Below are 26,703 nucleotides of genomic sequence, written 5' to 3'. Positions count from 1 at the left end.
CTTCCTAGCTACAGCTTTCATTTGTTCTGTGCCTAGAGATGCTAATAATTTACCATTTAAATCATCTTGTTTTACCCACATCTGTGCATCAAAATTTGCCATTTTCATTTCAGTATTCGGAGAAGGGAATTTGCTGTGGTTGTTTAATTGTAGTGTAGAGATTGTTTCAGCCACTGAACTTTCCCTCTTGGCTTCCAGTTGGTTCCTTTTGTATCAAATTTGGCTCATTTCTTCACTTTAGACTTTGGTCAAATTGTTTGGTCAGATTTTTGGCTCGCTTGTAACGGATATATTCCTGATAAGTCCCCAATTTCTGTTCCAGACAGGAGAGAGGGAAACTGAACCACTTTATTATTTAACTGTCTGTCCGTAAGCAGAGTTGTTTTTGAATAATTTTTAAAATAGGCTGTGGCATGTTTCCCCAAACCCTAGTTTGTGTGATCCAATTTTATAGACAAATCGCACCAAACTTGCCTGGGGTAGGTGGGCTGGGGGACACACACAGAGAAACACACATTCAGTAAGGGAGGTAGAAAAGAGGGAGTTTTTCCAACTATGGATAACAACAGTAAAAGAACCACTGAAATGAATATTAGTTCACTTGATTTCCAGAGTCCAGAAAGTCAAAGTCCAGAGGGTGTTTCCTTTGTGGCAGGGTTCAGTCCAGATGAGTTCCTGATTGAAGACAGTAGCACGAAAATTCTTAAGCGAACAAGGATGCTTTTAAAATAAAAGGGGCTTTGAGGATTCGAGAGATGGTGGCTGGCTGCTTGGTCAGTGGGAGCCCTGCTGCTGTTCTTTTCAGGTTGGAAGTAATCAGCTGGCTGATCTATGAGGCTAGAAATATAATAAAACGATCCAAGAGGCTAGAAGGATGGAGTCATGTGTTGTAGCCCATTACTGAGTTAATTGGAGCTTCATGAGCAGTTTTTGTGCTTCTGGCCAAAATTAATTGTTTCCCTTAGGAGTGAAATGGTGGTTATTAACACCACTTCAGGTATAACGAGTTTTGATGCCTCTGTCTTTATTACCCCGGCTGGGGAGTCAATTTGTCTGTTAACATTCTAGTTTTGTGATTATAATGTGGCCTTACAATGGGTTGCGAGATTCCGTAAAGATGATAGTGGATTTCTTTTGTTCTTGAAATCTCTATTGGAAGCTACCAGAACAGATGGCCAATCTTGAGAGTCATGTGACCTGTAGCCCCCCATCTTTTGATTCACAAAAAATCAGTTCTAAAATAACAAAAATAAGTTTGATGTACACAGTTTTGATTTCTTTCCTGTCCCACTCACATGCCAGTTTGTTACCTGTCTAGTGCCAGGATGAAAGACATGTGGAACCAGCTTGAAAGGATATTGGAGTGGGAGGGGGAGGATCCAGTTATTGTGATTCAGATTGGGACCAACAACATAGGGAAGAATAGACAAGAGGTTCTGTTTCAAGAGTATCAGGAACAAGGAGCTAAATTATAGGATAGGACTTCAAGGGTTGTAATCCCTAGATTACTTCCTGAACCACATGTAAATTAGCCTAGGGATAAGTAGATCAGGGAGGTGAACACATGGCTGAAGGGGTGATGTGAGAAGGAGGGGATCCATTCCATGGGATACTGGCACCTATATTGGGACAGGGAGGAACTGTACCATTGGGACCAGGCTGTTAGTGGATTGGATAAATAGGACAGTCACAAGGACTTTCAAGCAATAAAGAGAGTGGGGGGGGGGTGCTCAGGTGGAAAAGGTAGTCTAGATAATGGGTCACAAATAAACAGTAGGGAGGAGAGTAGAGAAACAGTCAGAAATTGTGCTTTAGACAAACCAGGTAAAGAGAAGACTAGACGATATAAAGTAACTAAACCAGGAGAGAGAAATAGGAAACCTGTGTGTAAAAGAACAGCGCACACAGACAGGGTAAGGTATGTGACCTAAATAAACGTTCTTTATGCAAACACACAGGTTATAAGGAACCATTTGAATGAATTTCAGGCACAAATTCAACTTGGAGCATATGACATGGTAGTCATTACTGAGACATGATGCAAGAGGGTCAGGACTGGGAATTAAATTGACCCGATTATAAGGTCTACAGGAAAGACGGGAATGTAGAGGGAGAGGAGTCGCCTGAGTGGTGAAGGATAAAATTACTGATAAGAGAGGATATAATGAGAGGTACGTAGGCAGAGGAGACTTAATGGGTAGAATTAAGAATTAGAAAAGGATTTAAGACTGTAGTGGGAGTTGTGTATAGTCCCCTGTTCAAAACTGTGAAGTGTCAGATTGTATAAATGCAGAGATTAGACAAGCATGTAGCAAAGGCAGTGTGGTTTTAATGGGGGATTTTAACTCTCAGATTGGGACAAACAGGCTCGGACAGCGGTTCTCAAGCTATTTTCCAATGTGACCTCATTTGAACACTTGAAAATTAACGTGATCCTAGCAAAAACAATACATCAATAAAACATCATAGTAACGTTCAATATATAATTATTAAAATTTGCGTATTATAGATTAAGGTTTACTCCCAGACATTACAGATGAGTCAAAAACACTTAATTTTCATATGATTTCAAATGGAAGCCAAGGACTAGGGCCATTGTTTAAAAGTTAGAGCCAGACCTTTCAGAAGTGAAAGTAGGAGAGACTTCTACACACAAAAGGTAGTAGAATTTTGGAACTTGCTTCCACAAATGGCAATTGATGTTAGATCAATTGTGAATTTTAAAACTGAGATTTATAGATTATCGTTAACAAACTGTGTTAGGGATATGGGGCAAAGGTGGGTATATGGACTTAATTTACAGATCAGCCATGATCGTATCAAATGTTGGAACAGGCTTGAAGGGCAGCTCCTGTTCGTGTGGATGTAAAACACTGTTGGAAGAAGAGCATGGGGAGTTCTTCTGGTTGACACTTATTCTCCAAACATCATCACTGATAACTTATCAGGTCGTTTATCTTATTATGGGATGTTTATGGGATGCCATGTGTATACATGTCTTCACACTGTAACACTGACTGCATTTCAAACTGTAGAGTGCTTTTGTGATGTCCTGAGGATGTGAAGACCACTATGTAAATGCACATCATTTTCTATCTAACTCTCTAAAGTTGCATTAAGTAATACTTGGGATATTAGGAGCCATTTTGCACCATCCCATACATTGGAGGGCATGAAGTCTGAGGCTGTCAGTGATGCTTGATCCTGAATGGGATTTGCTGACTGACTTTGTTTGACTGGTAATGGTTGATTAGGATGGAGAGGAGCAGGCAATTGAAATTCTGATTGAAGAACTGCAGGATACAAGGACAGAATGGGGCTGAAGTGAAATGAGATGCGATCTGTTCCCAGAGGAGTGTGTAATTGGAGCAACTGATGTGTTTTCACTCATTTCTTGTGGGTCAATATCCAATGAAGAAGCCTTGCTGCAATTAGGTGGATGCTGGGAGAATTTTCCTCTGGCTGGGGAACCTAGACCATGGGATCACAGCCTCCCAAAAGGTGTAATTGACCATTTTGAATTGAAGTGAGGAGAAATGCTTCACTCAAAGATCTGTGATTTTTTGAATTCTCTAACCTAGAGGATTGTTAATGATCAGTTCTTGTGCAAATTCAAGACAGATTGACAGATTTTGAGATAGCGGACAGTAATTTTGGGTGGTGTGGCTGGGGTGGAAGCTCAGCCACGATTTTATTAAATGGCAGAGCAGGCTCAAGGGGCTGAATGCCCTCCTCCGATTTTATATATTCTTAAGAGGGGTAATTAAGGATCAAGTGTCATGCTCATTTGTATTAACTCTGACTGGGAAGGTCATTGTTTCAAGCCCACTCATATTGAAGATGGGGGACTTCACTGCGCAAATCAGCTCCTAGCATTGACTTCAAGCTCTGGCGTCAAGTGGTCCAACCTTCACACCCCTTGCCCAGCCTCCCAATAGCTTCTCTTCTCTAACCTCTTCAATCAATCTCCTCACACCATCTACTCACCCCTCAATTCCTCTTCTGCTCAACAATACCTCCTGAGCCATCACTCCTTTCCTTTTAATTGCTCTGGACAGTGTAGAGGGAGTTTTACTCTGTATCTAACCCCGTGCTGTACCTGTCCTGGGAGTTTTTGATGGGGACAGTGTAGAGGGAGCTTTACTCTGTATCTAACCCCGTGCTGTACCTGTCCCAGGAGTGTTTGATGGGGACAGTGTAGAGGGAGCTTTACTCTGTATCTAACCTGTGTTGTTCTTGGCAGTTCCAAGTCTTATAAATTGTGATTCCTGATGCTTTGAAGTCTCCCAGTCTCCTTGACTGTAAGCCCTTGCTTGAACACAATCCTATTTTCGCAAAGTGATGATCTTTGGGATAATATGCGCGTGATGGAGATTGTACTCAAGTGTTCGAAATCAATATTGTTCGGCTCTCATTTATTGATTACAAAAGACTGCAATGATATTTCCTTTGTGTGTTTGCCGAGAGTCTGATATGGATCTAGGAGTTCCGGTCTGATTGAATGGTGTATTATTTCGCTTCCTATAGACAGGGTAGAATGGATAACACGATTGACGTAGGAACCCCTGACTGAGAGGTTTCACATTGCAGCATCTGGATTATGAGGTGCAGCAGGCAGCATCTTGCCTGAATCATTCTGAGGCCCTTGTTGTGTCATTAGCCGTGCAATATTCAACCCAAATCTGTCCCTCTACCCTGCTTTGTCCAATCCACCTCGCCCGTTCCTCTCACCTGCACGGGCCCCCCTCCCCCAATGGTCCCGCTTCTCCCCCCTTTATGGCCCCCCTGCCACCCCCACCTTCACCCTCACCCTCGTCCTGTTCCCCTCTCCCTCGTCCTCTTCCCCTCTCCCTCGTCCTGTTCCCCCCTCCCTCGTCCTCTTCCCCCCTCCCTCGTCCTGTTCCCCCCTCCCTCGTCCTCTTCCCCCCTCCCTCGTCCTCTTCCCCCCTCCCTCGTCCTCTTCCCCCCTCCCTCGTCCTCTTCCCCCCTCCCTCGTCCTCTTCCCCCCTCCCTCGTCCTCTTCCCCCCTCCCTCGTCCTCTTCCCCCCTCCCTCGCCCTCTTCCCCCCTCCCTCGCCCTCTTCCCCCCTCCCTCGCCCTCTTCCCCCCTCCCTCGCCCTCTTCCCCCCTCCCTCGCCCTCTTCCCCCCTCCCTCGCCCTCTTCCCCCCTCCCTTGCCCTCTTCCTCCCTCCCTCGCCCTCTTCCCCCCTCCCTCCCTATCCAGTTCTCCCATCTGTCTTTCTCATGGCGCCCCTCTCTCCCTTTATTCCTTTTGTCATCTATCCCCCTCTTTTCCCCCTTAGCCACCCACTTCCCTTCCATTCCTCCCACCACTCCTTCAGTTAAAAGCACTCAACTGAGGGATTGGGGAAATAGAGCTGGCTTAATAGAAGAGAAGACACAGTGTAAAGTCCTGTGGTTCTGACATGACAGTGCATTCTGTTAGCATAGTTTGATAAACCACAGTGCTTTGTGAGACTGGAGATGGGCATTAACAAGGGGGGGATTTGACTGACACCCAACAGTGATTGTTCTGAAGATTGGGAGCCATGTTCTGTGGTCCTTAGTCACATTGTACTCCTGTTTTGGCAGTGGGCACAGACGGGTGACCCTTGTGTGATCTTGATTTTAATGAGCCTTTTCCACTCTGTTCCCGGGGATTTTAAATATGTTAAAAGCAAACACAATCTGATTCTTTTATCCCTTCATTGGATGTAACTGTCACTGGCTAGCCCAGCATTTATTGCCCATCCCTAATTGCTCTTGAGAAGGTGGTTGTGAGCTGCCTTCTTGAACCACTGCAGTGTGGTTAGGGAGGGTGATCCAGGATTTTGACCCAGTGACAGTGAAGGAACGGCGATATATTTCCAAGTCAGGATGGTGAGTGACTTGGAAGGGAACTTCCAGCTGGTGATGTTCCCAAGGATCTGCTGCCCTTGTCCTTCTGGATGGTAGTGGGTTGAGAGTTGGGAAGGGGCTGCCTAAGGAGCCTTGGTGAATTTCTGCGGTACATCTTGTAGATGGTATACACTGCTGCCACTGTGTGTCAGTGGTCAAGGGTGTGAATGTATGTGGATGTGGTGCCAATCAAATGGGCTGCTTTGTCCTGGATGGTGTCAAGCTTCTTAAGTGTTGTGGGAGCTGCACTCATCCAGGCAAGTGGGGAGTATTCTATCACACTCCTGACTTGTGCCTTGTAGATGGTGGACAGGCTTTGGGGAGTCAGTTCTGCCGTTGAGCTGAAGCACAGGGTGTTGTATAACCTTCAACTCTTTCCTCCTGCCATTCTGGCATACTGCCATGTGAGGAACTGTATAAAACGCTGGTTAGGCCACAGCTAGAGTATTGCATACAGTTCTGGAATCCACATTATAGGAAGGATGTGATTGCACTAGAGACAGTGCAGAGGAGATTTACCAGGATGTTGCCTGGGCTGGAAAGTTTTAGTTATGAGGAGAGATTGGATAGACTGGGGTTATTTTCCCTGGAGCAGAGGAGATTGAAGGGGGACGTGATTGAGGTGTATAAAATTATGAGGGGCATAGATAGGGTAGACAGGAAGGAACTTTTCCCCTTGGTGGAGAGATCAATAACCAGGGGGCATAGATTTAAGGTAAGCGGCAGGAGGTTTAGTGGGGATGTGAGGAAGAATTTTTTCACCCAGAGGGTGGTGGGAATCGGGAACTCACTGTCTGAAAGGGTGGTAGAGGTAGAAAACCTAAATACATTTAAGACGTGCTTGGATGTGCACTTGTGGTGCCATGGCATACAAGGCTATGGGCCCAGTGCTGGAAAATGGGATTAGAATAGCTAGGTACTTGTTTGACCGGCGCAAACTCAATGGGCCAAAGGGCCTTTTTCTGTGCTGTGGACCACCATGACTCAATAACAAGATGGTTCCTCTTTTGTTTTGCAGAGATACCATGTGGAGGCTGTTCACTGGCTCTCTGATTGTGGATGAGAAGTCCAGTGTTATCCTGCATGATGTGCGAGAGATGGAGTCTTGGATTTACAGACTGCTACACTCCCCTGTGCCTGTCCCTGGCCAGAAGAGGGTGGATGTGGAGATTCTGCCCCGGGAGCTCCAGCCAGCACTTACCTTTGCACTCCCAGACATGGCCCGCTTCACTCTGGTGGACTTCCCACTGCACCTGCCTCTTGAGCTGCTCGGAGTAGAGCCCTGCCTCCAGGTGCTTAGCTGTATCTTACTGGAACACAAGGTGAGGAGGAGCAGGATGTCTCCATGTCAGTGTATTAAACAGGTCAAACTGATGGTAAAAGGAAGACAAAGGCTGTGCTGCACTTTTTCCCAATTTTAGTACCAGTTCATGGGACACTGTACTTGTTCTAAAGTAAGTCAAGTTCATATCCATTTCAAAACTTGGCTTTGCATCTTACTAAGAAAGAATTCACACTAAACCGTAACGAGAATCATGACTTTAATGTACTTCACACTGACTAGTGATGGGGGGAAGTCGCGGGCTCAATCCAAACCACACTGAACCCTGATGGTGATGGTCACATGTTACAACTTACTTCACAACAACAACTTATATTTATACAGTGCCCTTAACTGTAATAAAATGTCCAGAATTAGATGAGCACAGATATCTGGTTGGGAGGAGATTACAGACATAGGGAGGAGTGAGACCGTAGAGGGATTTGAAGCAAGGTGAGAATTTAAAAATCAAGATGTTGCTTAATTGGGAACCAGTGTAGGTCAGTGAGTACAGGGACGATAGGAAATGTGGCTTGGTGCAAGTTAAAACACAGGCAGCAGAGTTTTGGATGACCTCAAGTTTACAGAGGGTAGAATGTGGCTGGCCAGCTAGGAGTGCATTCAAATAGCCAAGTTACTTTCAATAGCAGATGAACTGAGGCAGGGACAAAGTCCACTGATGTTAGAGATGGAAATGGGGTGGTTTTTGTGATGGCACGAATATGAGTTTGGAAGTTTCTCTTGGGGTCAATTTGAACAGACTGGTATGGTCTCAGACTGTGACAGGGATGGCGTCTAAGGAGTGGAGTTTGGAGTGGGAACTGAATACAGACTGAAACTGGCTTCAGTCTTTCCAATATTTAATTGGAGGAAATTTCTGCTCATCGAGTACTGGCTGTTGGATGAGCAGTAACAGTGTTGAGAGAGGTGGTGATGAGATGGGGCTGGTGTCATTTGGGCATTGGTGAAAATTAAAACACCAAACAGTGGCAGGGTGAGGCACACAGATTGAGTCTTATTTCACACTGAACCCTCACAGGGTGAGGCTCACAATTCAACTTAACTTGACAATGAAAAGTGAAATGAGGTGGGTTATAGGTGCGATCACATTTCTCACATCTGTGACAGGCTGAGGGTCACCAGTTTAAAGTAGAGATAGTTTGGCTAATGTGAGGTAGATCTTAAGATAGATTAATAAACTGTTTGGAATGAAAATCTTCACAAGGCACTGGAGACATGGTGCTTGGGATCAGTTTAAACAGTTGGACGATGTAATACAGGGGCTCTCCTCAGCTGAATTTTCTTCTTATACTTGGTATTTAATAATTTGGTGTTGTCTAGCTCCATCAGAACTTTAAGATAAAAGCAAAATACTGTAGATGCTGGAAATCTGAAATAAAAACCGAAAATGCTGGAAAAACTCAGTAGATCCAGCATCATCTGTGGACAGAGAAACACAGTAAAAGTTTGGACTCTTCAGAGCAAGAAGAGTCACACGGACTCGAAACGTTAACTCTGTTCCTCTCTCCACAGAAGCTGCCAGACCTGTTGAGTTTTTCCAGCATTTTCTGTTTTTATTCCAACAAGACTTTGCCTGACCGTACAGGGGCAGCTGAGTTGGAGGATTGGGAGTTGGGTTGGTGACCACTTCTTGTGTTTACTTACAGGTGGTGCTGCAGTCCCGTGACTACAATGCACTTTCCATGAGTGTGATGGCATTTGTGGCAATGATTTATCCACTGGAATACATGTTCCCAGTTATCCCCTTGCTTCCCACCTGCATGGCCTCAGCAGAACAGGTATGGAGAGCAGTGGAAACAGTTATTCAATGGGAGTCAAGGGCTCCAGTCTGGATACAGTACTGGATGGGATAGAGTCTACGTGGGATGTAGGAGAATAAATGGGTGGGTGGAGGCAATGATAGCATCGAGTGAGTGTACGTGGGCTGAGAGAGTTTGGGTACAGTAGCATGGTGCTTATGTTACTGAATGAGTAATTCAGATGCCTGGACTGATAAATGAATGATGTGAATTCAAATCCCACAGTGTTATTTGTGACTCTGAATTCAATACAACTAGAATAAAAATCTGGTATTTGTACGGTAACCATGAAGCTATTGCCATAAAAATGCAACTTGTAAGCTAGCATCCTTCAGGGAAGGAAACCTTCATCTTTACTCACTCTGGCCTATAAGTGACTCCTAACTGCCCTCTTCAATGGCTTTGCAAGTCACTCAGTTGTTTTAAACTCTACAAAAAAGTATTGTAAGGATAAAACCGGATGGATGACCTGCAGCAGTGGATTTCGATTTGACATCAAAGACACACTGAGCCCAGTCTATCATCTTCACAAACATCTGAACACTTGTGCCAAAATTGGGAGAGCTGTCCCTCCTGCAAACAAGTTAAACCACACATAAAGAAGCGCAACCATAAACCAACCATCAGTTTCCTCCATCACTATCTCTGGGTATGTCCTGACCCACTGTTGGGCCAGACCTAACATAGCTGGTGGCAAAGGCAGTATCCCTCTATACTGAGGAATTTCCCTCTCTTTGGGAGCCGTGTCCAGTCGGTATACCGGGGAATATCCCTCTCACTGGGAGCCATGTCCAGTCGGTATACTGGGGAATATCCCTCTCACTGGGAGCCATGTCCAGTCGGTATACTGGGGAATATGCCTCTCACTGGGAGCCATGTCCAGTTGGTATACTGGGGAATATCCCTCTCACTGGGAGCTATGTGTGGCCTGATTACTGATGGTGGTGTCTTTTATACCCTGTGGCATACGATTTGGGGTGTGGTTTATTGCCTGGGATGGAGGAATGGGGATGTGGTTTACACCCTGTGACGGAGGGATAGGAGTGTGGATTATGCCCTGTGACAGAGAGATGGAGGTACAACCATCGAAATGTTACGGTGCAGAAAGTGGCCATTCAGTCCATCATGTCCACACCGGTCAAAAACAAGAACAAGGAAACTAGCAGCTCATTTTAATCCCACTTCCCAGCACCTGATCCATAGCTTTGCAGGTTACTCCACTTCAGATGCACATCTAAATACCCTTTCAATGAGTTTGAGCATTTCAGCCTCAACAACCAACTTGGCAGTGAATTCCAGACACCCACCACCCTCTGGGTGAAGAAATGTTTCCCCATGTACCCTCTAATCATTCTACCAATGCACTTAAATCTATGCCCCCTGGTAACTGACCTCTCCGCAAGGGGAAACAAGTCTTCTCCATCTACTCTATCTCGGCCCTTCATAATTTTGTACACCTCAATGAGGTCACCCTTCAGCCTCCTCTGTTCTAAGGAAACCAATCCTAGCCTATCCAAACTCTCCTCATAGCTGCAATTTTCAAGCCCTGGTAACAGTCCAGACTGTGTGTGTATTGATGGGGATGTGGTTTATATCCTTTGTGTGTGTGTATTGATGAGGGTGTGGTTTATACCCTGTGTGTGTATTGATGGATGTGTGGCTTATATCCTGTGTGAATATTGATGGGGATGAGGTTTACATACTGTTTGTGTGCATTAATGGGGGTGTGGTATATATCCTGTGTGTGTATATTGATGGGGGTGTGGTTTATATACAGTGTGTGTGAGATGGGGGTGTGGTTTATGTCCTGTGTGTGTGTATCGATGGGGGTGTGGTTTCTATCAAGTCTGTGTGTGTATTAATGGGGGTGTGGTTTATATCCTGTGTGTGTGAGATGGGGGATTGCTTTATATCTGTGTGTATGTATTGATGGGGGTGTGGATAATATCGTGTGTGAATGTATTGATGGGGGTGTGATTTATATCCTGTGTATTGATGGGGGTGTGATTTATATCGTGTGTGTATGTGTGTGTGTGTATGTATGTATTGATGGGGTGTGTTATTCTGTGTGTATGTCTGTATTGATGGGAATGATTTATATGCTCCTTGTGTGTAATGATGAGGGTGTGGTTTATATCCAGTCTCTGCGTATTTATGGGATTGTGGTTTATATCCTGTGTGTATTGATGGGGGTTGGTTTATACCCAGTCTGTGTGTATGTTGATGGGGGTGTGGTTTATATCCTGTGTGTGTATCGATGGGAGGTGTGCTTTATATTCTGTGTGCGTGAATTGATGGAGATGTGGTTTATATTCTGTGTGAGTGTATTGCTGTAGGTATAGTATATATCCTGTGTGTATATTGATGGGGGTGTGGTTTATATGCTGTGTGTGTATTGATGGGGGTGTGGTTTATATCCAGTCTGTGTGTATCGATGGGGGTGTGGTTTATATCCTGTGTGCTTTATATTCTGTGTGTGAGTATTGATGGAGGTGCGGTTTATATCCTTTGTTTGTGTATTAATGGGGTGTGGTTTATATCCTGTGTATGTTTATTGATGAGGGTGTGCTTTATATTATGGGGGTGTGGTTTATATCCTGTGCGTATTGATGGGGATGTGGTTTACATCCTGTGTGTGTGTTCATGGGGTGTGGTATATATCCTATGTGTGTCTTGATGGGGGTGTGGTATATATCCTGTGTGTGTGTTTTGATGGGGTGTGGTTTATATCCTGTGTGCATGTATTGAGGGGGCGTGTAGTTTATATCCTGTGTGTGTGTATTGAGGGGGCGTTGTGGTTTATATCCTATGCGTGTATTAACGAGGATGTGGTTTATATCCTGTATGTGTATTGATGGAGGTTTTGATTATATCCTGTGCGTGTGTATTGATGAGGGTGTGGTCTATGCCGTGTGTGAGTGTGTTGAGGGGCGAGTGGTTTATATCCAGTCTGTGTGTGTATTGATGGGGGTGGGGTTTATATCCAGTCTGTGTGTGTATTGACGGGTATGTGGTTTATATCCAGTCTGTGTGTGTATTGATGGGGGTGTGGTTTATATCCTGTGTGTGTGTATATTGATGAGGGCGTAGTTTATATCCTGTGTGTGTATTGATGGGGGTGTGGTTTATATCCTGTGTGTGTATTGAGGGGGGTGTGGTTTATATCCTGTGTGTGCGTATTGATGAGGGCGTAGTTTATATCCTGTGTGTGTATTGAGGGGGGGTGTGGTTTATATCCTGTGTGTGTGTATTGATGGGGGTGTGGTTTATATCCTGTGTGTGCATTGATGGGGCTGTGGTTTATATCCTGTGTGTGTATATATTGATGGGGTGTGGTTTATATCCTGTGTGTGTGTATTGAGGGGGGGGGTTGTGATTTATATCCTGTACGCGTATTGATGAGTGTGTGGTTTATATCCTGTGTGTGTATTGAGGGGGGTGTGGTTTATGTCCTGTGTGTGTGTATTGATGGGGGTGTGGTTTATATCCTGTGTGTGTATTGATGTGTGGTTTATATTCTGTGTGTATTGATGGGGTGTGGTTTAAATCCTGTGTGCGTATTGATGAGGGTGTGATTTATATCCTGTGTGTGTGTGTATTGATGGGGTGTGGTTTATATCCTGTGTGTGTATTGATGGGGGTGTGGTTTATATCCTGTGTGTGTGTATTGATGAGTGTGTAGTTTATACCCTGTGGGTGTGTATTGATGGGGATGTGGTTTATATCCTGTGTGTACATTGATGGGTGTGTGGTTTATATCCAGTCTGTGTGTGTATTGATGGGGGTGTGGTTTATATCCTGCATGGGGGTGAGGATTATATCCTGTGCATGTGCATCAGTGGGGGTGTGGTTTATATCCTGTATGTATTGATGGGGTTTTGGTGTACATCCTGTGTGTGTGCTCATGGGGTGCAGTATATATCCTGTGTGTGTATTGATGGGGTGTGGTTTATATACTGTGTATGTGTATTGATGGGGGTGTGGTTTATATCCAATCTGTGTGTGCATAGATGGTGGTGTGCGTTATATTGTGTGTGTGTGTGTATCGATGGAGGTGTGGTTAATATCCTGTGTGTGTATTGATGGAGGTGTGGTTAATATCCTGTGTGTGTATTGATGGGGGTGTGGTATATATCCTATGTGTGTGTTTTGATGGGGTGTGGTTTATATCCTGTGTGTATGTGTATTGATGGGGGTGTGGTATATATCCTATGTGTGTATTGATGGGGGTGTGGTATATATCCTGTGTGTGTGTATTGATGAGGGTGTGGTTTATATCCTGTGTGCGTGTATTGAGGTGGGGGGTGTAGTTTATATCCTGTGTGTGTGTATTGAGGGGGCGTTGTTTATATCCTATGCGTGTATTAATGAGAGTGTGGTTTATATCCTGTGTGTGTATTGATGGAGGTTTTGATTATATCCTGTGTGTGTGTATTGATGAGGGTGTGGTTTATGCTGTGTGTGTGTGTTGATTTGGGTGTAGTTTATATCCAGACTCTGTGTGTATTGATGGGCGTGTGGTTTATATCCAGACTCTGTGTGTGTTGATGGGCGTGTGGTTTATATCCAGACTCTGTGTGTATTGATAGGGGTGTGGTTTATATCCTGTGTGTGTATTGATGGGGGTGTGGTTTATATCCTGTGTGTGTATTGATGGGGGTGTGGTTTATATCCTGTGTGTGTATTGATGGGGGTGTGGTTTATATCCTGTGTGTGTATTGATGGGGGTGTGGTTTATATCCTGTGTGTGTATTGATGGGGGTGTGGATTATATCCTGTGTGTGTATTGATGGGGGTGTGGTTTATATCCTGTGTGTGTATTGATGGGGGTGTGGTTTATATCCTGTGTGTGTATTGATGGGGGTGTGGTTTATATCCTGTGTGTGTATTGATGGGGCTGTGGTTTATATCCTGTGTGTGTATTGATGGGGGTGTGGTTTATATCCTGTGTGTGTATTGATGGGGGTGTGGTTTATATCCTGTGTGTGTATTGATGGGGGTGTGGTTTATATCCAGTCTGTGTGTATCGATGGGGGTGTGGTTTATATCCAGTCTGTGTGTATCGATGGGGGTGTGCTTTATATCCAGTCTGTGTGTATCGATGGGGGTGTGCTTTATATTCTGTGTGTGTGTTGATGGAGGTGTGGTTTATCTCCTTTGTTTGAGTATTAATGGGGTGTGGTTTATATCCTGTGTTTGTATTGATGGGGATGTGGTTTATATCCTGTGTGTGTATTGAGGGGGGGTGTGGTTTATATCCTGTGTGTGTGTATTGAGGGGGGGTTGTGATTTATATCCTGTACGTGTATTGATGAGTGTGTGGTTTATATCCTGTGTGTGTAGTGAGGGGGGTGTGGTTTATATCCTGCGTGTGTACTGATAAGGGTGTGGTCTATATCCGGACTGTGTGTGTATTGATGGGGGTGTCGTTTATATCCAATCTGTGTGTGTATTAATGGGGGTGTGGATAATACCCAGTGTGTATGTATTGATGGGGTGTGGATTATATCCTGCGTGTGTGTATTCATTGGGGTGTGGGATATATCCTGTGTGTGTATTGATGGGGTGTGGTTTATATCCTATGTGTGTGTATTGATGGGGGTGTGATTTATATACTGTGTGTGTATTGAGGGAGGGGGTGTGGTTTATATCCTGTGTGTGTGTATTGATGGGGTGTGGTTTATATCCTGTGTGTGTGTATTGATGGGGTGTGGTTTATATCCTGTGTGTGTGTATTGAGGGGGGGGTTGTGGTTTATATACTGTTACTGTGTTGATGAGTGTGTGGTTTATATCCTGTGTGTGTGTATTGGGGGGTGTGGTTTATATCCTGTGTGTGTGTATTGATGGGGGTGTGGTTTATATCCTGTGTGTGCTTTAATGGGCTGTGGTTTATATCCTGTGTGTGTGTATATTGATGGGGCTGTGGTTTATATCCCGTGTGTGTGTATATTGATGGGGCTGTGATTTATATCCTGTGTGTGCATTGATGGGGCTGTGGTTTATATCCTGTGTGTGTGTATATTGATGGGGCTGTGGTTTATATCCCGTGTGTGTGTATATTGATGGGGCTGTGGTTTATATCCTGTGTGTGCGTATATTGATGGGGCTGTGGTTTGTATCCAGTGTGCGTATTGATGGGGGTGTGGTTTATATTCTGCGTGTGTACTGATAAGGGTGTGGTCTATATCCGGACTGTGTGTGTATTGATGGGGGTGTGGTTTATATCTAATCTGTGTGTGTATTAATGGGGGTGTGGATAATACCCTGTGTGTATTCATTGGGGTGTGGGATACATTCTGTGTGTATATTGATGGGTGTATGGTTTATATCCTATGTGTATGTATTGCTGGGGGTGTGGACTCTATCCTGTGTGTGTGTGTATTGATGAGGGTGTGGTTTATATCTTGTGTGTATATGTGTGTGTGTTTGATGACGATGTGGCTTATATCCTGTGTGTGTGTTGATGAGGGTGTGGTTTATATCCTGTGTATTTTATGCCTCATTAGATGTAATTGACAATTGCCGTTTCTTGTTTTTTAGCTGCTGCTCGCCCCAACCCCCTACATCATCGGGGTTCCTGCCAGTTTCCTTCTATATAAGTCTGATTTTAAGATGCCAGACGATGTCTGGCTCGTTGACTTAGATGCCAACAAGGTAAGAGTTAGCAAGATAAGTATTGTTCTGAGAGCTTCTACAGAGTATTCCTGCACTTCAGCTGGTACCGATACTGTTTGTGTGGAAGACTTTCTTATATCCTTTGTGTGCAGAGGGTACCTTGCGCTGTTTGATGGTCAGTGCAGAGGGAGCATTGCGCGGTCGGAGGGTCAGCGCTGAGGGGATGATGCTGATTGATGTACAACCTCAGTGCCCATGGACTGGTCCATACAGAGTGTCATCAGCTGGAGCTTCACAAGCTCCAGGGTTTGGAGCTTTAACAGCAGCTGGTGTTACTGCTTTGCATCTACGAGGCTGAGAGCTACATGGATAGTACTTTTCTGAATGTAGTCATTCTGCAGCTCAAGAGTGTGCAGACTGAAAGGGAGTGGGTGAATGCCAGACAGTTAAGTAGAACTAGATAGGTAATGCAGAGGACCCCCCGAGAGCATCTCACTCTCCGACTGGTATCCCGTTCTGAATATGGGCAAAGATGATTGTTCCTCTGGGGTTACAGCCAGAGTCAAGGCCTTTAATGGCTCAGCTGTACAGGGCAGGGAGGAAGAGGATTTGGTATGGAATAATGGTTGGGCATTCTTTAGTCAGGGCAGCAGACGTGGATTTTTATAGCTGCAGCTGTGACTCCAGAATGGCATGTTGCTTCCATGATGTCAGGGTCGAGGGTGTGGCTGAGTGGTTGCAGGATTCTGTTCTTATATTTCTTGTTAGTTTAATGTTCTAATTTATCCCTCTTGGCTATTTTTATAGTCTAGAACTAACATTGCAGCAAGGATGTGATCTCGCAGGAAAGGCTACAGAAGATATTTCCGAGCATATTGCCTGGAATGGAGAATGTTAGCTCTTGGGAAAGGCTGGATAGGCTGGGGCTGTTTTCTTTGGAACACAGGAGACATGGGGAGATTTAATTGAGGTTTGTCAACTAATGATGGGTCTAAATAAGGTGCATAAGAAGGACACATTTACCTTAGCAGAGAGGTACATAACCAGAGAGAAGTACAATAAAAATATTTGGGGGTGTGCAATTGAGCCTCGTGGAGGTCTGCAACTCACTGCCTGAAGGATGGTAGAAACTCTGCTTCTAAAAAGTACTTGGATATGCACTTGAGATGCCCTAACTTATTGAGCTAAGGACCAAGAGCTGCAAAGTAGGATTAGATGGGATAGCTCTTTTTTTTGGCCAGCAGAGATATGATGGGCCAAATAGTCGTCATCTGTGCGGTAAATCTTCCTATGTTCCTATTACTGCCTGCTGTTGTTGCTGCATTGAGAAGAATCGCAATGCCTATCAAACTCTGACCAGTTCTCACCCAAGTGACATGCTTTACTCTGTGACTTGTAGCCTCTGACCTGTTGTCTGTGTGTCATTGACAGGTGATTGCACCCACTAATGCAGAGCTCTTACCCGTCTTGCCTGAACCAGAAGCCACCGAGCTGAAGAAACACTTGAAGCAGGTAGGAGGCGGGAACTGCTGCCTGGGAGCTTCCACTGGCCACTCATCCTAGCCTGGCTGGGATTGAAAGTCAACCGGGAACAAAGCTCAAATCCCACCCCTTGTCCATCTCCTCACCCACAACACCTTGTGGCTGTGCTCTCCCTGGTTGATTGATTGCCCAGCCCCATATTCTAACTCAGACATCCATGGTGCTGGTGTCCATAGTCCTCTTCCTTGGATACTGCACCTGAGACAGGATTTGCAGAGAGGTGGAGGGGTGGGGGCGGGGAAATGGTGGGGCACATGCCTCCTAGGATGGGGATGGGGCTGTTAGGGGCAGGAGGAGTTTCTGTACTCCTGGGTCGTTTGTGGGAGGAGGGCGAGGTTCAGTTCTCCTGGTATTAGGAGGGGTGGAGGGGTGTTCCTGTTTTTCTGGGTCATCGGGGGTCAGGGGGTGGGGTTTGTGTTCTCTTGGGTTGTGGGGGTCGGGGATGGTGGGGTGGGGGGAGGGTTTGTGTTCTCCTGGGTTAGGGGTGGGGCGGGGGATGGGTGGGGGGGGTTTTGTGTTCTCCTGGGTTTGGGGGGGGAGGTCGGGGGTGGGTTTGTGTTCTCCTGAGTTTGGGGGGTGGGGTGGGGGGGTTTGTGTTCTCCTGGGTTTTGGGGGTGGTGGCGTCGGGGGTGGGTTTGTGTTCTCCTGGGTTGGGGGTGGGGTGGGGATGGGTGGGGGGCGGGGGGTTTGTGCTCTCCTGGGTTTGGGGGGGATGTCGGGGGTGGGTTTGTGTTCTCCTGGGTTGGGGGGGTGGGGGGGGTGGTCGGGGGTGGGTTTGTGTTCTCCTGGGTGAGGGGGTCGGGGATGGGGTGGGGGTTTGTGTTCTCCTGGGTTGGGCGTCAGGGATGGGGGGTCGGGGATCGGTGGGGGAGGGGGTTTGTGTTCTCCTGGGTTGTGGGGGAGGTTGTTTGTGTTCTCCTGGGTTATGGGGGGGGGGTGTGGGTTTGTGTTCTTCTGGGATGGGAGGGGGTTTGTGTTCTCTTGGTTTGAGGGGGTCGGGGATGGGGTGGGGGGGTTTGTGATCTCCTGGGTTGGGGGGGGTCGAGGATGGGGGGGCGTTTGTGTTCTCCTGGGTTGGGGGGTCGGGGATGGAGTGGGGGGGGGGCGGGTTTTTGTTCTTTGGGGTTGGGCGGTGGTGTTGGGGTTGGGGAGGGTGTGGGTTTGTGTTCACCTGGGTTGTGGGCGGAGGGGGGTGGGGTATGGGTGGAGGGGTTTGTGTTCTCCTGGGTTTGGGGTTGGGGTTGTTTGTGTTCTCCTGGGTTGGGGTTGGAGGGGTCGATGGTGGGGTTGGGGAGGGGGTGGGTTTGTGTTCTCCTGGGTTGGGATGGGGGGGCGGTGGTGCGGTTGGGGAGGGGGGTGGGTTTGTGTTTTCCTGGGTTGGGATGGGGGGGTGCGGTGGTGGGGTTGGGAAGGGGGTGGGTTTGTGTTCTCCTGGGTTGGGATGGGGCGGAGCGGTGGTGGGGTTGGGGAGGGGGTGGGTTTGTGTTCTCCTGGGTTGGGATGGGGGGGTGGGTGGTGGTGGGGTTGGGGAGTGGGTGGTGAGCTGGGGTGACAGCCTTTGGAGTAGGGGATCCGAGTCTGGGGCAGGGCGGGGTGGTCAGCGTTCTCAGGGTTAGAGAATAGCCGTGGGAGTCAGTCTCAGGTGGCCGGCTGGGGGATTGCCTGTCCGAGGCTGTTGCTGCCCAGCGATGGGAGTAGTTTGCAGTGGGTGTGAGCTCCACCTCACACTCTGACCTCAGAACTGAAACACAAGCCACAAGGACAGCAGATAGTCCTTGGCTAGAATTGAAATATGTCCTGGTGTTAATACTGGTAAATGAGGCAGCGTTGCCTCAAGACTTTTAACTTCTTGGGTGGAGCTATGATAAAATGTGTACGTCTATCTCCTCCCAGTAGTTCCCGCACACTCGCTGTTACTTAGCAGGCGGGGGCGGTGGGGCGGGGGGGGGGTGGTTTTTTTACATTCGATCCCTGAGCCCTCATGCTCCTGTGTTATAAACAGGCAGCTCCCTGAGTTCTGCAGTGATGAACTGTGCCTATGGTGCACTGATGTACAGCCCGTGCTTCTGGGGGTTGTGCTGGGGAGGGGCGGTGGATCTGTGGTGGGTGACCTGGAAACAGTGTTGTGTGCTGATGTACATTGTGGGGCTGCACTAGGAATAGTGGGCCTTGCAGTCTGAGCTGACTGCCGACTGCTGCCATGGTGACACTTTTCCGTACTCCCCTTCTCTATAATCCTGCTGGGAGATATCAGAGTTGCTTACTGAAGTTTCCATGGTAGGATGTATAATGGTCATTAACATTAAAGCTTTTGGATCTTTGAATTAATAAACCAGAGAAATCAATCAGGTTATCTTGCTGCCTACATTGTGTAAGGGGTGGGGGTGATAGGGCAACTTCCACCCTTGCTGCCCCTAAACGACAGGCTGTGTTACATCTCCAATCACCTACTGCCACCCTATCCCCCCCATAGTGTGTCTTTTGAACTGCCCAGCAGCTGCTGTGAAGCCCTGGGCCCTGCAGCCTGTCAGGGGCTGGTGGCTGGGTTAATCCATGGCTATAGACAGTGTCATCGCCACTTGTGTGTCTTTCTTTTCTCTTCCTTTTTATTTCCCTCTGCACTATGCCATCTGCAGTATCTCAAGGTAAACTAGTTACTGACACGGGCAGAGCATGAAGTAAGTACAGCCTGTCAGTGTCAACTGCTGGGCTGATTGGGGGAGATTTAAAACACTCACATGCAGCATTAAAAGGAAATTCTTTGTGTACGTGTTCATTGAATACGTCGAATGTTATTGGGAACTAGTTCTTAAAAAGCTGCACCATTGCTCTCTGATCTAGCTGTCCCCATTACTCTGTGTGCTTTACATAAAGGGGTGTGACCCACGCCATTCGCAGTCTGGTGAATGTGGATAAGAACAAAAGGCTTGGCCATTGTGCTAGGAAGCAGGGGCGCCAAGCTGGGCACTATTCGTTGTTCCGTTAAAGTGACTACACGTCCCCCTGCTATCCTTCGCCCCCCCCCCCCATCCCCCGACTTCTTTCATGCTCTGCCCCAAGGTTAGACCCTCACACTGTGACAGTAACTTTGCCCCACACTCAGTTGCTGGTTTCTCAACATGACTGTTCCAGTAATAGATTTTCCTTTCGTCTGTGTCTCCACACTCCTTGTTCCTCCTGTTGGGGCCTCATCCTCATGGCTGGTTGGCTGCTGTTATTGATGTTGTCATGGTGTCTTCCATCTTGTCCTTTGCCGTCCAGTGTTTGGTTAGCTTAAGTGTGATCATACAGCAGGAGCTCGCCACAACGGAGAAGAAGGTCCATTTTTAAATCTCTCTTTATTGCTTTCATGCTGCTGTGCTTTGTTTCGGCGTTTGCTGTTGGCTGAATGGGGCGGGGCTCATGGATTCCGTTCTATAAATCTCTCTTGTTTCAATTCCATCCTGTCCTTCTCGGAGACCATTCTCCAACAGCCAGGTGCAATCTGCAGCTTCTGCCACTTTAACTAACTTGGATTTTGGTGGGCTCCCATCAGTCCCCCTCCTTCTCACCCCCAGTCCCCCCACACACACACACACGCACATCCACACCATTTTCCCTCATCATCTTCCTCCTCATCCCTACCCCCGTCCACTCCCCCATTAACACTCTCCACTAGTATCCCTGTCACACCACATATTCCTCCCATGAGCAGTCTCCCCGCACCTCCCTCACAACCCCACTTCCTGCCTCTCCTCCATTTCCTGGTGTCCCTCCCCCTCCCCTCCACTGGCCTGAGACCTCAATCAATTCTTTAAGTTTGAAAACAGATTTTAAATGGACCCACTGCCCCTGAGGACCACCAAATTCAACTTAGTTCAAATAAAGTTTATATTTTGGCTAACTGTTCTGTTTTTATTTTAATATAATTAATTTAGTGCATGCTTTTAATCCGGGTTTTGGCCTCAAATGCTTCTGCCAAGTGATTTGAAATGAACATGGTAAGTGTAAACAGCCCCTATGGAGTATCCAGGGAGCCTGGCCCATTGCAAACCAACTCCCGAAATGCATTCCAACTGATTAAGGGCTTTGCACTGTGAAGGCTTTTTATCAATCGTTGCAAGCCCCAGTGAATACACTTTGTCCAGAGTGCACACAGGCCCTTCCAGTATTGCCTCACTTCCCCTGCTTCCTTTCGCTACCAATAAACTATTGGCTGTACTTGAACACTCAGTGCCTCATATCCTGACTCGACAACAGTGTCTGGATTTTGGTGCCAGAATCTGCCTGCTGTTCCCTGTACTCCCCTCTCAGATGCTTCCTTCACCTGCACATAGACTTCAAAAGATACTGACAGAACTGGCTTCCTCCATGTCAAGCATGTTTTAGTTTCAAATGGACTACACTGTTGCCATCAAACACTCCCAGGACAGGTACAGCACAGGGTTAGATACAGAGTAAAGCTCCCTCTACACTGCCCCCCTCAAACACTCCCAGGACAGGTACAGCACGGGGTTAGATACAGAGTAAAGCTCCCTCTACACTGCCCCCCTCAAACACTCCCAGGACAGGTACAGCACGGGGTTAGATGCAGAGTAAAGCTCCCTCTACACAGTCCCCATCAAACACTCCCAGGACAGGTACAGCACGGGGTTAGATACAGAGTAAAGCTCCCTCTACACTGCCCCCCTCAAACACTCCCAGGACAGGTACAGCACGGGGTTAGATACAGAGTAAAGCTCCCTCTACACTGTCCCCATCAAACACTCCCAGGACAGGTACAGCACGGGGTTAGATACAGAGTAAAGCTCCCTCTACACTGTCCCCATCAAACACTCTCAGGATAGGTACAGCACGGGGTTAGATACAGAGTAAAGCTCCCTCTACACTGTCCCCATCAAACACTCTCAGGATAGGTACAGCATGGGGTTAGATACAGAGTAAAGCTCCCACTACACCGTCCCCATCAAACACTCCCAGGATAGGTACAGCATGGGGTTGCACCATTCCAGTCAGATGACCCTGAGTAGCACTTCCGTTGAAGCTGCCATGCCTGATAAGTCTGGTTTCTCAGACAGAGCTCAATGCTGAGTTGAGTAGTGGCATTGGCTTCGCTCTGAAGACTGGAGCCTATGCAGAATACTCAAACCTTTCTTGTTGCAAGAAGCTTTCTTGAACACCGTTGGCCATCGGTTTGGCCACAGTGAGAGCTGAGTATTGTATCTGAGTACACAGCCCAGTGACAGTAGGTCCCCTCTGCCAAAGTGTTCAGTATTCCATTCCATTCTCCCTTTTGATTTCAGTTACGCTGCTGTTTGTGCACGATGTTTTGGTGGGGGTTGGGCGGGAAAGACAGGGGGACTGTTTGGTCTGTGGGATGGGTGTTGGGGAGATGGGGGTCTGTGTGTTTAGTCAGTTGGGGATGTTGGGGAGATGGGGGGGAGGTCTGTGTGTTTAGTCAGTTGAGGGGGTGTTGGGGAGATGGGGGGGGGGTCTGTGTGTTTCGTCAGTTGGGGGGGGTTGGGGAGATGGGGGGGGTCTGTGTGTTTAGTCAGTTGGGGGGGGGTTGGGGAGATGGGGGCGGGGTCTGTGTGTTTAGTCAGTTGGAGGGGGGGTTGGGGAGATGGGGGGGGTTGTGTGTTTAGTCAGTTGGGGATGTTGGGGAGATGGGGGGGGGGTCTGTGTGTTTAGTCAGTTGTGGGGGGGGTTGGGGAGATGGGGGGGTCTGTGTGTTTAGTCAATGGGGGGTGTTGGGGAGATGGGGGGGGGTCTGTGTGTTTAGTCAGTTGGGGGGTGGGGTTGGGGAGATGGGGGGGTTCTGTGTGTTTAGTCAGTTGGGGGGGTGTTGGGGAGATGGGGGGGGGGGTCTGTGTGTTTAGTCAATGGGGCTGTTGGGGAGATGGGGGGGGGTCTGTGTGTTTAGTCAGTTGGGGGGTGGGGTTGGGGAGATGGGGGGGTTCTGTGTGTTTAGTCAGTTGGGGGGGTGTTGGGGAGATGGGGGTGGGGTCTGTGTGTTTAGTCAGTTGGGGGGGGTGTTGGGGAGATGGGGGGTGGTCTGTGTGTTTAGTCAGTTGGGGGGGGTGTTGGGGAGATGGGGGGGGTCTGTGTGTTTAGTCAGTTGGGGATGTTGGGGAGATGGGGGGGGGTCTGTGTTTAGTCAGTTGGGGATGTTGGGGAGGTGGGGGGGGTCTGTGTGTTTAGTCAGTTGGGGATGTTGGGGAGATGGGGGGGGGGTCTGTGTGTTTAGTCAGTTGGGGGGGTGTTGGGGAGATGGGGGGGGTCTGTGTGTTTAGTCAGTTGGGGGGTGGGGTTGGGGAGATGGGGGGGTCTGTGTGTTTAGTCAGTTGGGGGGGGTTGGGGAGATGGGGGTGCGGTCTGTGTGTTTAGTCAGTTGGGGATGTTGGGGAGATGGGGGGGGGTCTGTGTGTTTAGTCAGTTGGGGGGGGTTGGGGAGATGGGGGGGGGCTCTGTGTGATTAGTCAATGGGGCTGTTGGGGAGATGGGGGGGGGTCTGTGTGTTTAGTCAGTTGGGGGGGGTGTTGGGGAGATGGGGGGGGGTCTGTATGTTTAGTCAGTTGGGGATGTTGGGGAGATGGGGGGGGGTCTGTGTTTAGTCAGTTGGGGGGGTGTTGGGGAGATGGGGGGGGGGTCTGTGTGTTTAGTCAGTTGGGGGGGGTGTTGGGGAGATGGGGGGGGGTCTGTGTGTTTAGTCAGTTGGTGGGGGGTTGAGGAGATGCGGGGGGGTCTGTGTGTTTAGTCAGTTGGGGGGGGGTTGGGGAGATGCGGGGGGGTCTGTGTGTTTAGTCAGTTGGGGGGGGTGTTGGGGAGATGGGGGGGGGTCTGTATGTTTAGTCAGTTGGGGATGTTGGGGAGATGGGGGGGGGTCTGTGTTTAGTCAGTTGGGGGGTGGGGTTGGGGAGATGCGGGGGGGTCTGTGTGTTTAGTCAGTTGGGGGGTGTTGGGGTGATGGGGGGGGTCTGTGTGTTTATTCAGTTGGGGGGGGTCGGGGAGATGGGGGGGGTCTGTGTGTTTAGTCAGTTGGGGGGGGTTGGGGAGATGGGAGGGGTCTGTATGTTTAGTCAGTTGGGGGGGGGGGTTGGGGAGATGGGGGGGGTCTGTGTGTTTAGTCAGTTGGGGGGGGCGTTGGGGAGATGGGGGTTCTGTGTGTTTAGTCAGTTGTGAGGGGTGTTGGGGAGATGGTGGTTCTGTGTGTTTAGTCATTTGGGGTGCTGTTGGGGAAATGGGAGGGGTTGTGTGTTTACTCAATGTGGGTGGGGTCGTGGAGGTGGGTGGGGCTGTGTTTAGTCAGTTACAAGTATGGCGGTAGGGGAGATGGGGGTGCTGTGTGGAACCGGAGGTTGCCCCTGACTCTCGGATGGCCCTTACATTGTAGTTTTTCCTCTGACAGGCACTGGCAAGCATGAGCTTGAACACTCAACCCATCCTCAATCTGGAGAAGTTCAATGAAGCACAGGAACTGCCCCTGGGCGGGAGGGCACGGGATGAACAAACCTCTACCCCTTCCACAGAGTTCAACCCTCTCATCTATGGCAACGACGTTGACTCTGTGGACATTGCCACCCGGTGAGTGCAAACGTGGCCTGAGGTGTCATTGTGTTCCCAATCTCTGCCTCTTCTCCTCTGTTGGAGCGACTGCCCATAACCCATTGCTCACCCTCCTGCTGACACCTTGTCCCACCCAGGACTCAGCTTCATGTTGGCAGGCTCTGCAACCATGGGGTGCACCATTGCCGCCTTCCATCTCCCAACATGTCTTGATGGATTATCAGTACTTTACTCTCTCTCAAGCAATGACCCCAGGGCTACCTGCTGAAACTACTGGGACTTGGCCTGCATCCACACTGGCTCAACACATATTGAGTATGGACCACAGTTAGACTGCAGTCTTGTACTCTATAATCTAAAGTGTGGAATAAGTGGGAGAGACCCTGTTCCCAGGTTACACTGAACCTTCTACAGTCTGCCTGTGCGCGCCCGCGCGCCTCTGCCTATGCGCGCCCGCGCGCCTCTGCCTATGCGCGCCCGCGCGCCTCTGCCTATGCGCGCCCGCGTTCTGTGCCCATGCCTGCGCGCACCACCCTGCTGCTTTCACAGTATCACAGTGGACTGTTGTTCTTTATTTCTCAGGGTTGCTATGGTGCGGTTTTTCAATTCCCCCAATGTGCTGCAGGGTTTTCTGGCTCACACCCGCACTCTCAGACTTTTCCCTCGGCCCGTCGTCGCTTTCCAAGTCAATTCCTTCCTGGCATCAAGACCCAAGCACTCGTTGTTCACGGAGAAGCTGGCTCGGACTCAGGCTGTCGAGTATTCTGGGGAATGGTCTCTGAATCCCACCAATTACACCTTCCAAAGAATCCATAACAGTAAGTTGGGTGAAGGGCGGCACTGCTGAATGATGGTGAGTGAGTGCTAGTGTGGTCCAGCCAGCTTGAGAGGGTGGAAAATGGGACTGAACTTGCTGGTGTATCTGACCCATTAAAGAGACTCAGGGTGAGACACAGAGGGTAGAAGTTCTTTGTTCTATATCCACTGTGCAGTGTTCTCAGCCCTTGTCTTTGACTGGTACTCATAGAATGGCCATTCAGCCCCTCGGCTATTCCGCTATTCATCCCCTCGGTTGTTCCACAATTACAGCATGGCTGACCTGTCCCTCAACTCCACGTCCTGTCTTTTCTCTGTATCACTAGATATTTGACATATCAATCTCAGTCCTGAAGTTCCAACCTGGAGCCTTTTGGGAGAAAACGTTTCAAATTTCCACAACCATTTGTTTGGGAAAATTGCTTTCTGATTTCCCATCTGAACAACCTCGCTCTAATTTTCAAATTATGCCCCCTCATCCTCACAGAGAAAATATTCTATCTACCCAATTAAATTCTTTTGTCATTTTCAAGATCTCCATCAGATCACCCCTCAATGCTCTATCCTCAAAGGAAGATTGGCGTGCTTCTTCAAAACCCACAACCAAATTCTCATTTGATTTGTCTTGTTTTCTTTAGATTTTTAAGTTAGTTTCTTCATTGTTCCTCTTTTTATTCCTTCCCTATTAATTGGCAATATCACCAAAGTTATTAATGTAAGGCATGGACAAGTTGGGCCAAATGGGCCCATAAAACTCAATGATGAATAATTCTCCTTTACAAATCTAGCATGACCTCAAAAAATTACATTCTTTCCCTAAGCTCTGCATCTTTCATAGAATGATGCCGCACAGGAGGCCATTCAGCCCATTGTGCCTGTGCCAGCTCTAATTACTCTTTCCCCATAGCTCTGAAGTTTGTTTCTTTCCAAGTATTTTTCCAATTCTCTTTTGAAAGCCACTTTTAAATCTGCTTTTACTGTCCTTTCAGGCACTGCAATTCACATTACAACCAACTGAATATTTTTCTATCTTCATGTCGCCTCTGATTCTTTTGCCACTCGATTTAAATCTGTCTTCTCTTTGTTACATAATTCTGCCAATGGAATTCTCCTTATTGGCTCAACCAAAATCTTTCATCATTTCC

General features: G+C 47.8%; 1 protein-coding gene across 6 annotated transcripts in view; it reads left to right on the top strand.

Annotated features, from left to right (window-relative positions):
• The window catches only part of madd (MAP-kinase activating death domain), a 262,082-nt gene that overhangs the window by 25,178 nt on the left and 210,201 nt on the right, over positions 1-26,703 (top strand). For 4 of the 6 annotated variants that reach the window (XM_078548799.1, XM_078548797.1, XM_078548801.1 and 1 more), the window contains exons 3-8: positions 6,916-7,219; positions 8,886-9,017; positions 15,581-15,694; positions 17,087-17,167; positions 24,585-24,760; positions 25,325-25,560. In XM_078548799.1, the coding sequence (XP_078404925.1) occupies positions 6,916-7,219; positions 8,886-9,017; positions 15,581-15,694; positions 17,087-17,167; positions 24,585-24,760; positions 25,325-25,560 (1,043 nt within the window). Of the gene's footprint in view, positions 1-6,915; positions 7,220-8,885; positions 9,018-15,580; positions 15,695-17,086; positions 17,168-20,458; positions 20,516-24,584; positions 24,761-25,324; positions 25,561-26,703 lie in introns of all 6 variants that reach the window. The other 2 variants (XM_078548800.1, XM_078548796.1) reach the window with 1 other exon arrangement.

This window comes from Cetorhinus maximus, chromosome 9 (assembly GCF_964194155.1).
Source record: "Cetorhinus maximus chromosome 9, sCetMax3.hap1.1, whole genome shotgun sequence".
NCBI lineage: Eukaryota > Metazoa > Chordata > Chondrichthyes > Lamniformes > Cetorhinidae > Cetorhinus > Cetorhinus maximus.
The sequence above is the reverse complement of the archived record's forward strand: the minus strand, read 5'-3'. Positions and strand labels throughout refer to the sequence as shown.